The sequence below is a fragment of the Strix aluco genome, chromosome 11 (genome assembly GCF_031877795.1).
Source record: "Strix aluco isolate bStrAlu1 chromosome 11, bStrAlu1.hap1, whole genome shotgun sequence".
NCBI lineage: Eukaryota > Metazoa > Chordata > Aves > Strigiformes > Strigidae > Strix > Strix aluco.
The window spans coordinates 2,167,977-2,181,884 of record NC_133941.1 but is presented as its reverse complement, the minus strand read 5'-3'; the positions used below and the strand labels follow the sequence as shown (position 1 = coordinate 2,181,884).

General features: G+C 52.1%; 1 protein-coding gene and 1 long non-coding RNA gene across 2 annotated transcripts in view; one reads left to right on the top strand and one right to left on the bottom strand.

Annotated features, from left to right (window-relative positions):
* Positions 1-425: 425 nt before the first annotated feature.
* On the top strand, positions 426-6,476 carry LOC141928036 (uncharacterized). The gene is made up of 4 exons (XR_012624652.1): positions 426-969; positions 1,584-2,067; positions 3,504-3,622; positions 6,343-6,476. It is a non-coding gene; the product is annotated as an uncharacterized LOC141928036 (long non-coding RNA).
* Positions 6,309-13,908, bottom strand: part of CHST13 (carbohydrate sulfotransferase 13) — a 31,793-nt gene continuing 24,193 nt past the window's right edge. The window contains exons 2-3 of the mRNA XM_074835636.1: positions 10,760-10,842; positions 6,309-7,631 (exon numbers count right to left, since the gene is read on the bottom strand). Coding sequence (XP_074691737.1) covers positions 6,786-7,631; positions 10,760-10,842 — 929 coding nt within the window. The 3' untranslated portion in view covers positions 6,309-6,785. The remainder of the gene's footprint in view (positions 7,632-10,759; positions 10,843-13,908) is intronic.

The window sequence follows — 13,908 nt, the reverse complement described above, 5'->3', positions numbered from 1 at the left end:
AGACGCGCTGTTCTCTTGGGTACCCCTTGGTGGGCGGCCAAGCATCAGCCTTGTGCTCCTGCACTTACTGCAAGGAGTGCACTTAAGACTGAAAATTGCTTCCAGCCTTAAGAGAAATGATATAACCAAAGGAAATGGTTTCAATAAAAGGGGATTTTTTTTTTCCCGTTCCTTTTTTTAAGGGCAGCTAAAGGCTAGTTATTTGGCTGTTCAGCCTGTTTACTCTTTCCTCCTTTTCTTTCTTTCCCTGTGCAAATGAGAAAGGGCCTTTGCTAACAAAGGCTATATGTAACCCTGGAGCATGGCTTGGATCAGCATTGCTGTAACTCCATCTGAACCTGCTCCTCCAAGAAGCACCCCCAGCCCTTCCGTGTCCCTCCCCCTGGCCCTGGGGGCCTCGCTAGCACTGAGCGAAGCCCCCACAGCCCCAGAGCTGTCCAGGCATTGTCCCCCTTCCCTCCCCTTAAAAGCAGAGATTTGGTACTTAATGCCTGCAGGATCCTCAGCTTTAAGAGCTTTCAGTACATCACAGCAGGCCCTACCTGCTTTTATGCTCCCCATGGTGTTCTACTGGCATGATTTTGTTGGGGAGGAGATTTGGGGAGGAGGTTGCTTTCCTCCCTTTTCCTTCACAAAATTCACATGACTTCAGAGCAAACCTGTGTGGGTAGCAGAGCTCAGGTAGGGTGTGAACATTTTATGGGGATTTCAGTCTTTAATCTAAGCCAGTACTGGGCGTGGCTTCTCTGCTGCTGTGTCCTTACTGTGCCCAGCTTTTCACTGGGTTGTAGCCACTCTACCACAGTCACCAGCACCTCCATTTGAGCTGACAGGGACTTTTGTTTGTATTTATTCTTCACAGCTCCTAAATAAGCAACTTCCTTAAAAAGGAGGAGGTGGGAGAAGAGAGCTCCTTTCTTGCTGCTCTTTAGTCCTTGGCTGCCAACCTGCCTGTTTGGCCACCACATGGTATGAGACCTCAGTGGAAGGCTTATCCTGTTTTAATCTCTAGGGGGAAATAAAGCAAATGTAGAGTATCAGCAGAAGAATGAGACTGCCTAGTTTTGAATAAAGCAGAAATAAAAAAAAAAATCACCTTTGGGCTGGATTCTCCAAGACCTGTGCAGCCATCAGCCAGCTTATCCAGTTTGTAGTAGGAGGCAGAGAAAAAACAGAATTTTTTTTTTTAATCTCCCTTAGTTTTCCTTCACACTGTATTGGCAGCGAGGTTTAGACTCAGTCCTGAGGGCAGCCACTGGTTGTCCCCAAATAAACTAAATCTCAGGTTCATAGTGCTGTGGGATGGGGGGCGAGGAAGGGCAGGGGAGTTTGGGAGGGGGTGGGTGCCTGCCCTGCACCACCTCAAGGCCGGTCTGTTGGGGTGCTGGGGTGGCTGCTGGGACCTCGGGGAGATCCCAGCCGCCTCGGGGGGAGGAAGGTCGCTCAGGGGCTCCCTCATTCCTGACTGCACAAGGGTTTCTCTTTGCAAGCAGGGAAGGGCCTGTCACCAACCGTAGAGAGAGGTGGGAGCAGGGGTTTGTTTTCAGGGATAGTCAAAGCATTTATTTTCTTCTCCCCACCAGCTTCCACTCACTGCCTCCATCCTAATACAGTATTTTTCCAGAAACTCTACTTTTTGCGAGATGCAACATCCTTACCAGGGATAAGTGAAGTGCCAGCCAGCAAACACAAGCAAGTTTGTCCTTCAAGCGCAACACCACTTCCAAGACATACTTGAAAACACTTATTTTTTTTTTTTCCCTTCAATGCAAGTCTATTTAATCCTCCAGCTGGTAAACAACCCAATCTGTGGTGCACAGCAAGCTCTGGAAGGAAACCTCCCTATCACTGAAGCTCAGTTTTGTTCCACTGAAGGAGAAACCCAGCAGCTTCACATGGGCCACCAGTGATGGGACCAGCAGCTCCACAGCGTGAAGTACCCACAGCCCAGGCAAAGAGCCCGCCACGGTCTGAAGGCTGGAGCGAGCAGAGCTGTTGGCAGCACTCGGAGGAAGGGGCTGTCTCGCTGATAGCTGCTAAGCCCCGTTGGACTGTGGCAATGCTGGGGTATGCGTGAGTTTCTGTAAAAAATATGATGTACGCACATGCACATGTAGACATAAACCAAATCAGCAATAGCGTGGCCAGCAGGGACAGGGAAGGGATCTTACCCCTGTACTTGGCACTGGTGAGGCTTCACCTCCATGACTGGGTTCAGTTTTGGGCCCCTCACTCCAAAAAGGACACTGAATGACTCGAGCGTGTCCAGAGAAGGGCAACGGAGCTGGTGCAGGGTCTGGAGCACAGGTCTGATGGGGAGCAGCTGAGGGAACTGGGGGGGTTTAGTCTGGAGAAGAGGAGGCTGAGGGGAGACCTCATGGCCCTCTACAACTCCCTGAAAGGAGGGTGCAGAGAGGGGGGATGAGTCTCTTGACCCAAGGAACAAGCACCAGGACAAGAGGGAATGGCCTCAAGCTGCGCCAGGGCAGGGTCAGACTGGCTCTTAGGAAGGATTTCTTTGCAGAAGGGGTTGTTGGGCGTTGGAATGGGCTGCCCAGGGCAGGGGGGGAGTCCCCGTCCCTGGAGGGGTTGAAGAGTCGGGTTGACCCAGCGCTGAGGGATCTGGTGGAGTTGGGAACGGTCAGTGTGAGGTTCATGGTTGGACTGGAGGATCTTCAAGGGCTTTTCCAACCAATGTGATTCTGTGATTGCAATCATATACAAATATAATCACTCAACATACGTGAGTGTAGTCTTAAATGCTTTTTAATTGTTCTTGTAATACATACTTTATACACATATACATATTACATATAATGCATGTATTGTCACCTATAAATATTTCAGTTATTTGCAATGATTGTATTGTACATTATAATATAATTGTTATTCACACTGTATATGTGTGCACACATGAACATACCAAAGTGAGGCTGTTCTTGTTTTTTTCATCTCTGGTGCTCTGACACTCCCCAGCAGCTCCCAAGGCTCCCACCAAGCCCCAGGGCCAGCCTGGCAGGGTGGGCGCTTGCCCCCGAGCTCCCCACTGAGCGCGCCTGTGCTGCACCCGCCCCAGGTCGGCTGCGTGTCACAGGCACTCTGTGACTCTGAACACTACTTAATATGACAACAGCCATGTTCTGTTTTTTTTACTTTTAATGGGGAGGTTGGAGAAGGGAGGGTTTAAATAAGAGTTTGTGAGGTTATTCCTTGCCTGAGGCTGAGCCGTCTAACTTGGATTTTTCCGTTTGCCTTTGGGCTCCCGCTGCCGAGCTGGGGTGACCTTGGCAGCATTGACTGTGGCGGCTTTCCCTTGGCCACCCTGGGTTCTCCTGCCCCAACCTGTGGCTGCCAAACAGCTACTGAGGACTCCAGCCTGGGCAGAGCTTCATTTCCCTGCAGAAATACAAGTTGGGGTTTTTTTTAGCACAGTAAGGCTTGTATTTAAGGGCACCAAAAGAAGTCCTGCTGCCCCTGCATTTATCCCTTTGCTCTTTCTCCAGGTGACAGTGGCTGAGCTCATTCGTGGTGGGATGGTTGGTCCTGTCTTCACTGGTTGCTTGAGAAGAGTCTTCACCTCCCCTTGTCATCAAACCTTGGCCAAAAGGCAGCTCAGCACACGGTATGTAGCCCCACAGGCCAGACACACCAAAGCCCCATCGCCACCGACCAGACACATCTGCAGGGCTGCATTTTGGCCCCGCTTGGGATCCTAGTAGTGCATTTGTGCCCTTCATCACCAGATCACTGTCTTCCTCCTGGAAACACTCCCCACTCACAGCGGGGTGCTCAGGCAGGGCCGTGGGGATGATGCCCCTGCTCCGTGCTCTTGGGGGGCAGCCCCCAGGCATCTCCTTGTGCTTCGTGCCCATCAGGTGCTGCCACACTTCCAGTCCCAAATAGAGGATAAAACCAAATCCAATTACACTTTAGAGGTGACCTAGACTACCTCGATATTTTCTCCTCTAGCAAGAAAAAGGGATGCAGTGAAACGGCTAAAAAAAACCACGAACAACGAGGAGCCCCTCAGAGAAACGGTTCCCAGCACCCGAAATCATACAGGAAATTAAAATGCTTGTAGTTGGGATCACCAGTCACACGGTGTCCTCGTAACTCCGTTTTGCTCCAGTCCTGCAGTGTTTTTCGGTACGAGCCGCGGGGGGGGGGGTCAGCACCCTCGGCCCCGGAGCCCCTCCCTCCGGCTCCGGCTGAAAAAAAAAAAACAAAAAACGTTTCCAAGGCCCGGAAAGCTCCAGCCCGGGCTGAAGGTGGTTGTTTCAGCAATACAAAATGGCCATTTTCTGTTTGCATGGGCAGGTTTTGCTTTGGAAAGTGGTATTTGGGCAGGGGGAAAGCCAAGGGTATGACCTAAATGGGTTGGATTGTGGCTGTTGGTTGGTTGGGGTTTTTCTTAAGAAAAAGCCCAAAGGTAGGTATTTCCAAAGGTCCTCCATGACCCTGTCACAAACCAAGTCTCAGGGTATTTATTGCCCTTCACAGCCCATGGCTGAGGCTGGGGGGCTGTATTTGCTCCCCACTCGTGTGGCTTTGCTGCTGTCTGGGACGATGGGTCAGCCCTTCCCGTGCTTTCACACCAAAAAGAGCCCAAAAAGGCTCCCAGCCAGCCCAATATTGCCTCAACACCCACAGGCAGCACCATGGGGAGAGAGTCTGTGTGTCTGTCCTTGCCATGCTCTGTCTGTGCCATCAGCTTGAAGAGCCACCTGCAGGGACCAGTGTTTAAGAAAAGAAAAAAAAAAAAAGAAATCCATCCAAAAATCCATCCCTTTGTGACTCTGACCCCAAATTGTGATTCATGACCAAAAGCAATGAAAAGAGCTTGTGGTGACATGAACAATGATTTTTTTCCAAGCAGAGGCAGTGTGAAGCAGGGAATGCGAGACTCCTGAGAAAGCAGGAGGAATGCACTCCAAGCCCGAACGCTGCGGATGAAATTTGTTGCATCATATCATCTGTTTTTGTGCTTTGAGTTTCAGCTAGACAGGGAGATACTAAGATAGCATGAGAAAGGCCGTTTCCACGAGATCTCCAGTCCAGATTGGGAGAATCAGTCAGACTGCCAGGATCACCAGCAATTTTATTTACTTTTCTTTTTCATTGCTTTGCTAAACTTCATCTCCAAACTGAACAACCAAGGGGGGAGTGTCAGCGTATAGATGCCAATGAGAGGCAGAGAGGAAAAAGGTTAAGATATAACAGCCGAAAGTTGTTAGATGAAAACATTATTTCTTAAAAGAGCCTGAGAGCACTGGGGTTTTATAAAATCTCCCATTGTATTGCACTAATAAGTCAAGTGCTCGCAGCCGAGCCAGCAGACACACTCCACAGCAAATTCTATTACCAGCGTGTTTATTTACAAAGGCAGCCACTGACTCAAAGCTGAACAGAAAAGAGGAAAGACTGAAATATGGTTTTAAAGAAATACAGCTCCTTCGACTGGTTTTAATTTAAAATCCTAGGACTGGGTTTGTCATTTTCTTTTGTGTTTTGCGCCCTCCTCCCCATTTTTTCTTCAAGGAATGAATTGTCCAAAGCCAGCCAGGCAAAGGGGAATTTGCCTCTAGGTGTCTCTGTCCCCATTTTTATTCTCAATTTTTACACACAGACAGACACACACACAGACAGACACAGACACACACTCTTCTTCTCTGGCCTTTGCAGCCCAGCACCACCTTTTCATGACCATAGTGATCTCCCCATCCTAGCACAGTGTTCTCTGGAGCAGTTTATAACTCAAACCTGTCCCAGCACCCTTCTCCATCCCCCGGGGGCAATGTGGCCACCCCAAGTGGGAGCCCACGGTGCCAGGGGACAAGAAGCTGGCGCTGCCAGCCCAACGGGTCCATGGGCAGGACATCACGATGTTGTCAGAGCAGACCCCTTGCCCCCCCGCTGTACGCATGGCTTTGCAAAACAGTTACCACCTGCTCTTAAAAAACAGGAGGTGTGGGGCCTGGATTTATTGGATTTGACCAGAAATCCAGAGACACGCACGCACACCGGCACCGAGTGCTCTGCTGCTGTAGTTCAGGAGAAAGCGCCATGTCTCTATCAGCCCATACCTGCTGCAAACCTGCTCCTTTCTTTCTCTTTGGAGTATTTTGCATCCCAGCCGAGGGCACGTGGAAGGAGAGGAACAAAAAGCCCTCCAGGCTTTATCAAGGCAGAAATGTGTAGTCACAGTAACACACCAACTGCCTTCCCCAGCGATGGGGGACAGCGTGGGAGGACAGAGGAGAAAAAGGCGGAAAGAAAAGGTGGGAGCAATTTTCAACGAAATGGAAAACTTACATTAAATTATTGCTTTATTTCTGGTTCTAGGCAAGTCTCTGACACACTCCACCCTGCCCCCCAAGATGCCATGTCCACCCCAAACAGCCCAGTAAGGAGGAGAAAGACCTGAAGGGATCCTGCCCAAAAGAGGAGCCTTCCCAAGACTTGGATCTACAGAGGAGTCTCTTAGTGAAAAGAAAGTCCCCAGCCAAGACAAGCCCTCCCACCCAGCAGTGTCTGGTCCCACCACCATCCCCTGGACATGTTGCAGGGTGGAGGGAAAGGGAACGAAAAGCTCCAGCCCTGGTGTTTTGAGAGGCCTCCTCCCTCCAGACCATGCACGAACAAGGCATCAGGTTGTGGAACAGACCGTAACGGCGAGGGCACGGGGGGAGAAGTCAACTGAGAGATGAGCACAGGGTGGGAGGAGAGGAATTGCAGCAAGATGAGAGTTACCCAGCTCTCCCTCACCTCTCCCCCCAGCCCCTGTCTCATCGGATGCGGAGGTAGGAGGGGATGGAGTAATTGAAGAGCAAGTAGTCCATTTTGTATAAATTAAAGAGTCTCCTTTGGTAGAAAGGGCTAATGTCCTGGAAGAACTGGGCCGTCATGTCGTCTGTTGTCCTGGTGGTCTTGGATGAAGATGGGAATTTGATGCTGGTGTCGGCCCCAACCAGCTGGAGGATGTAGTTGGCGTCTTCAGCCAAGGTCTCGTACTTGCCCACCACATCGTAGTGGACGATGCAGGGGTGGCAGAGCGAGTGCACCCGCTCCCAGTGCTCGTTGAAGGGCTCCTCCCGCTGCGTCCGAGGATCCAGCAGGTAGTAGACAAACTCCTCAAAGCGCACGTCGTCCCCGCGCTCCAGGGCCTTGTCACTGGGCTCCTGCCGGTGCCGCCGGATGATCTTGGTCCCGTAGCGCTTGTGGAAGGCCGTGTTGTAGCTGCGGGTGAACTTGTTGCGGTACGCCGAGACCAGCCGCTCGAAGGGCTCCCGCACGAAGATGAACTTGAGGTAGCTGCGCAGGCGGTGGTTGATCTCGGGGATGCTGTACTCGGAGAGGGTGCGCAGGTTGGATGAGACGTGGGCCTCGTTGGCGGGGATCTCCAGCGGGTCCTGGTACTTGCCTTGCCCCGTCAGGACCATCATCACCCGCTTCCAGTTAGTGCAGGCCACTTTGGGCACGTAGCAGTAGAGCAACCCGTGCGTGTCATCCACCACCAAGTGCCGCAAGTCATCCGGCCGCAGGAGACGCCGCTTGCGGGTGTAACGGTTGCAGATGTTGCTCAACAGCTCCCGTCTCTGCTGGTGAACTGCCTGCAGTGACGACTGCTCAAACTGGGGAGAGAAAAAAAAAAAGAGAGATGGTCATTAGCTTGCCCTAGGAAAGGCAAAGGGAGACAGGTGGAGGAAAAATGGTCTTTTAACGCTGACAGTCGAACCCTGGGGAGCAGGTGGGGAGCTGGAGGTGAAGTGGGGTGGCAGGGCATGATGGAGAGGAGCAAGATGCTGCTGGAGGCGGTGGTGGGACCCTTCCTGAGGGTTTTGTGTTTCTTCTCATGAGGGACATTTTTCACACAGGCCAGTCCAGTGCCTCAGCTCTGGTCCCAGCCTCCTTTGTCTACAGGGATGAGGACTCCACATATGGTCCTTTTTCTTTATCCCTTCTGACCCCTGCATCAAGGCCTGGCAGCTGCTGTATTGGCTTCCCAGGAGCTAAGAATCCCCCGACTCCTGCCCCAGCTGAAATCCCCCCCCACCCTCCAGATTTGGGGACATGACCTTTCCTGTCATGGTTTTAATCAGAAATTCCAAAATGTCAGTAAAAGAACTGCGGAAGGAAATTATTTCCAGGAACTCAGAAGGGGAAGGTCATCTCCTCCTCCTGCCCACTCACTGCCCATTTTGCTCACGAGGGTTGGGAGGTTTCGCATTCAGATCCAGGGTCATTGCTGGGAACCCCCATGTCATGAGATGATGGTGGTTTCCACTTTGTGGTCATGAAGACAGTCCTGCTGGCACTCTGGGGCACCACGGCTAATGTCTCTGCAGCTGGCAGAGATGTGGCAACGTCAAGACGAAGGGCAAGGGCAGGCCACCTCCTTGGTCCCTACATCCTTGCTGCTGACAGCTGTCATCACTGAGGCAGGCCAAAGGACATCCTTTACCAAGCTTCAGGTGCACCCTTGCCTCTCCCTGGGGACCATAAGGGGTTTTGGGAGGCACTAGAGCCCGGGAGAGGCAGCGTTGTGGAGATGGGGCTTTGTAAAGCTCCTGCCATGAGCTGGGATCCTGACACAAACTGCCTATCCTGTGGATGATCCAACACTTCAGAGGAGCACTAACATCTGGGCAAACAGCTCCTCCTGCAAGGCATGAACCACATTCAAGACTCTTTTGGATCGCATGTCTCATGACTTTGGAGCACAGGTCTGGTGGGGAGCAGCTGAGGGAACTGGGGGGGTTTAGTCTGGAGAAGAGGAGGCTGAGGGGAGACCTCATCGCCCTCTACAACTCCCTGAAAGGAGGGTGCAGAGAGGCGGGGGGTGAGTCTTGACCCAAGGAACAAGTGCCAGGACAAGAGGGAATGGCCTCAAACTGCGCCAGGGCAGGGTCAGACTGGCTCTTAGGAAGGATTTCTTTGCAGAAGGGGTTGTTGGGCGTTGGAATGGGCTGCCCAGGGCAGGGGGGGAGTCCCCATCCCTGGAGGGGTTGAAGAGTCGGGTTGAGCCAGCGCTGAGGGATCTGGTGGAGTTGGGAACGGTCAGTGTGAGGTTCATGGTTGGACTGGAGGAGCTTCAGGGGCTTTTCCAACCTTGATGATTCTGTGATTCATTTTCACAAAAGAAATCACCTTGTCCAGGTCACCTTAGTGACCACTTTCTCAGGAACCTGCGCGGGCAGGAGAAAGCATCCCATTCCCGCTCCTTCCAAGAGGGAGATGATACGGGAAAATGCTCAGATGGAGGAAATGCAGGTCAACAGACTTGTAACTGCCAGCAAAAGATGACTTTGACATTGTTGATACATGAAAAAGATAGAGCACCTCGGGTGGTGATGATCATAGCTGAAGAGGAGCCTTTCAGTAATAATTTTGGTTCTTTGGAGGCTCCCCATCACCCTTTAAAACTGGCAGTGCTTTTTGTAAGTGCTTAAAAAAAAAGCTGCATTTTAACCATGTGCTTTTTTTTTTCAGGTGTTTTTCCCTGCACTTGCATAATTCAGAACTATCAGACCAGAGAGACAGACAGACAGACACTGTCTGCAGGCATGGCAACAGATAAATGTGACTGCTTTTCAACAGCCGCCCACTGGAATAAGTGCCTGTCTTGCAGTTATTTCAGAGCAAAATTGCTCCCTTCATTTCCTTCTCTTTAAAAGCCAGAGAAATTAAGTATCGCTTTTAAGGAAGTAACACCACAGCATGCCAGCAGCCTTCGGGTTTTCGGCGTGGTGGCCAGGGAAGTCCACGCTTGCTGTTTTTCCCAGAACAAATGTAATGTGGCTGCTTATAGACATAAAAGCATCATCCTAGACAGCAACACAACTGGGAAGGAGATCTGGCTGCGGCAGTGGGGACGGCAGCCAGCTGCAGGGACCACCAGTGTTGCCCTCTGCTTCCTGCAGGCCGTGGAGGATGGTGGCCTTGTAGACATGGGGAGGTGCAGGGCACTTTTGGTGGCTGGGGCATGTGGCCATGGCCCAGCCCGTTGCACCAGCTGGAGGGTGGTTTCCTGCAGCACTTCCTGCGGGGAAGTTGTGGGCGAGGATCCCTCTGCAAAGACAAGGCTGGTTGCATGGGGGGAAACTGCCCGCCCAGGGGGGAAACGCAGCAGAAGGGAAAAACCACACCTTTTGCAGCTTCAAGCACAAATCCCCAAGCTCCCATTCAGTGGCCAAAGGCAAGTGCTCTCTGCCCTGCGCTGGCCCGTGGCTTGTCCTGTAGCAGACCCTTACACAGGGAGGGACTCGCTAAACCCACCTGGAGGGGAGCGGTGACAGAGAGGACTGAGATGTCCCAGGATTATAAATCCTTCATGGTTGGGTCCAGCTTTATACATGTATATATATGCATATACATGTGTGTGTGTATACATAGAGCACCCAACAAAGAAGCATCTCTCAATTATTAGCTCAGAAAGTGCAGCAATGATGCTCTTGCCCTGCTGTGATGGCCCACAGTTGGCTTTCAAATCCTCCGATGGCAAAATCTCCCAGCTCAGCCCACTGGTGATGAAACCATTTGCCCAGGTACCAGCAAGGGCCATAAGCAGTTTTTTATCAACAATTGCTCCCCAGAGCGGTGTGGGTTTTTTTGGACACGGCCAGAGGTTCAGGTGTGGGGACCTTGGGTGTGGTTGGAGACAGTGCAGTGCCCTGCGCACCAGAGGGGTGGAAGAAGGGGCCAACCCCCAGTGCCCCACTCCCTCTTCACCCCTGCCATCTCCCTCTCCCTGTCCCCTTACCTGGTCACTCTCATACAGGGCCTGGAGTGGGCTGCGACCGGCCTTCCCCTGCCAGGTGGATCTCATAACCCCATCTTCTGCGGCTGGAAAAGGAGTGAGAAAAATCAGAGGAGTTGGGAGGGGCTGCTTCCCTCATCCTCTCTGGAGATGCCCAAGTTGGGATGAGGCAACATCCCCAAGAAGCTTTGGCTGTGGGAGAAGGTGCTCAAGCAACGCTTGTCCCTCCCTCTTGCTTTTTAACAAAACCTGCCGTTACAGTTCAAAAGGTCCAGACCCAACCTTTAAACAAATAAAAGACCATAAATAAAGGTAACATCTTGTTACAATTTCAAGAGCAAATGGGAACAGTTTGATCCATGTACTTTTGCGAACTGCCACTGCGTTGGCGAGGGAATGACCCAGGAGGTGACAGGACCCCAACCAGCATCGCCACGGCCCTGTCAGCGGCGAGACAGCGTCTGTGCTTGGCAGAGATAAGGGGCAGATCCAACACCAGCAGCTCTGTGCTGAGCCCCCACGGGCTTGGAGTTTGCATTTCCAGGCTCAGAGACACGGTCATTAATAGACAAATTAACAGACATGCTTCATCTGACTGATAAGTCATTTCAAGTTTTTATTTGCTTTTTTTTTTCCCCACTTCTAAATGAACAGCATCTCCTTGAGTGTTTGAAGCTGAAGACAGCCACCCAAGCAGTCCTCGCCCCTTCCTTGCCATGCAGATTGGCTGGTTTGATTTCAGAGCTCTATTTGCAGCAGCACCAAACCCAAGGCTGGATCTGGCCAGCCATGAACACGGTGCCGGACACCCAGTCGGTGACAGATGCTCAAGTTTTCATGCTCATAAATTAAGCAGGGGTGCAACAACCTTCCAGGCTATGAAGTATCCGCTTCAGCTGCCATCCCTCAGCCTCGGGGACATGTTTCCAGCACAGCGTGGGCAGAACCACATGGCCTGGATGTCCCAAACCTAATGCACGGAGCCAGCCACGGCAGGGGCACAGCCTTTCGTGTGCAGAGTACCTCTCACCCACCCTCTGCTTCTTGTACCTGACCCTCTTCATTGGCAGAGGATGCCACGACAGTTTTCATGGGAGAAGAAGGTTTCTAACCATGGGGGTTGTGCAGCCCTGGAGTTGGCTTCCACAGAAGAAACCACACTGAGTTTTAAAATGGAAGATGATGTTTTTTCTGAAGGGGATGATAGGACACATTGTTCGGGAGATTGTGGCCTGGGAGGTTCTTCCAGTCCTCCAAGTTCCTGCTCCTACAGGGCCCTTCTGCAATCTCAGAGGGATGTATGTGGTGCAGGGAAAAGCATTGCTCACAAACTGTTTCTGGCAACACGAAGGTTTCTCACACGGAGACTTTTTGCATGACAGTCTGGGGCTCTGGATCTTTTCGTTCACTGACCATCACCAAACAAAACCAAATTAGTTATACAAGCCCCAGATGGCATCTTTTTAACCAAAATAACCAGAAGGAAAAATCCAAATTCCATCTTCACTTTCACGTGATTATATTCTGCTTAAATGAAAACTGCTCCAAAGCACACAGTCACCAGGCTCTAAGCTGAACACTGTTCATTCCTGGAGCTGTAATTAGGGGGAAATGACTGCCTGACCTCACAAGAATCCATCAGCAGTGCATGTACGCTTGTGCGTTCATGGGAAATGACACTTCCTGCAGCACTGGATTGATCGAGATGTGGCTCAACGAGAAGGGACGGTTTCTTCCTCAATCCCCTGTATCAGTTACCCCACAGGGGGGTGAAAAGCCATCTGTGCTAACGAGAGATAAGCGGAAGATCCAACGTACGCAGCGCTGGGCTGAGATGCTCGTCCCAGAGGAGCCCTGTTTCACATTTCCAAGCTCAGTCCTCCGCAAATGACAGGGAATGAGATTGACCTTGAAAATTCAACTCACTGCAGCTCAAATCTGCAAGCAGAGAGTATTAAACTCGAGTCCCTTTCCTGGCTGGGGCTGATAAACTCCTGTTCGATTCAGCAGTGTGACCCCGCTGTGGGCTGTCTGCAAGTGCCCTGCGCTGCAGCAGACACTTGTCCTATATTTAGTAAAAGCAGCGTGGAGGCGTTTGTTTTCGAGATTAACACGTGCATCAACCAGAACCTTTCTTACGAGGGACGTAGGCAAACCCCGGGTGGTTCTGGCTGCCCTGAAGCTGCTAGAAATGCAAATTGCTTATGCTGGCGCTGCGCAGGGGTGCGTGGAAACGCCATCCCAGGAAAAAGCTTCGGTGCCCAGTGCAGGGTCAGGTCATGGCCTGGGAGGAGTGGGCTGGCTCGGCAGGAGGTTCTTTCGGGTGAACAAAAAGCAAATCTGCAGTAAAGCGCGGAGCGAGCAGAGGTCGGGCAGGTCAGATCTGTGCTCTATCTGCTCTGGGCTGCGTCTTTTGGTGCTGCTGAGGCAGGGGAACAAGCCTGGCCAGGGACTGCTGCACCTCGCAGGACTTTCACCAACAGCCCCAGCAGAAACGTTGCAAAATGGATTTCCTCCAGCCTTTCCCCAGCACAAGATCTGGCAGAGAACAAGGCATCTTCTCCGGATAGCAGCAAACCCCCTGGGAGCCCTGCTATGCTCATGCTGTACAGGGTTCCAGAAAAAAAAAGGGAAGAACAAAAAAAAAAAAAAGGAAAAAAAGCTGCCAGGCTGCTCCCGTGTGGCTGGAGGAGCCCGGGAGCGCTGAGCTGGCAGGAGGAAGCCGCCAGCGCTCCCCACTCTGCATCTTGACAGCTTTTGCTCTCCAAAGCGATGACACCATCCCCTGCCTGGGGCTCTCGCCAAACCCTTCAGAGCAAATGTCTGGCCCAACGGCAGGTTTGTACGAGGCTCCAACCGCAGGAAGTCTCCCCCCCTGCCCCCAAGAACCGTCTGCTTTCGTGCTACACCCGGCTCCCGAGGAGAAAAGCGAAGGGGGTGCTGGCTGGGCCAAGGATGGATTTTGAACAGTGTTAAACCCTGCAGCAGAGTGGGACGTGTGCGGCTCAGCACGGTGCACGCGGGGGGCAGCACCCATCTGTGTGCCCCGTGGGGACCAACGTGTCCCTCCTCTGCAGGGCCGGGGTCAGAACAGCTGCCAACGCCTGCAGCTGGCAATGTGAGCTCAAACAGAGGCAAGTCCAGCCCACCTG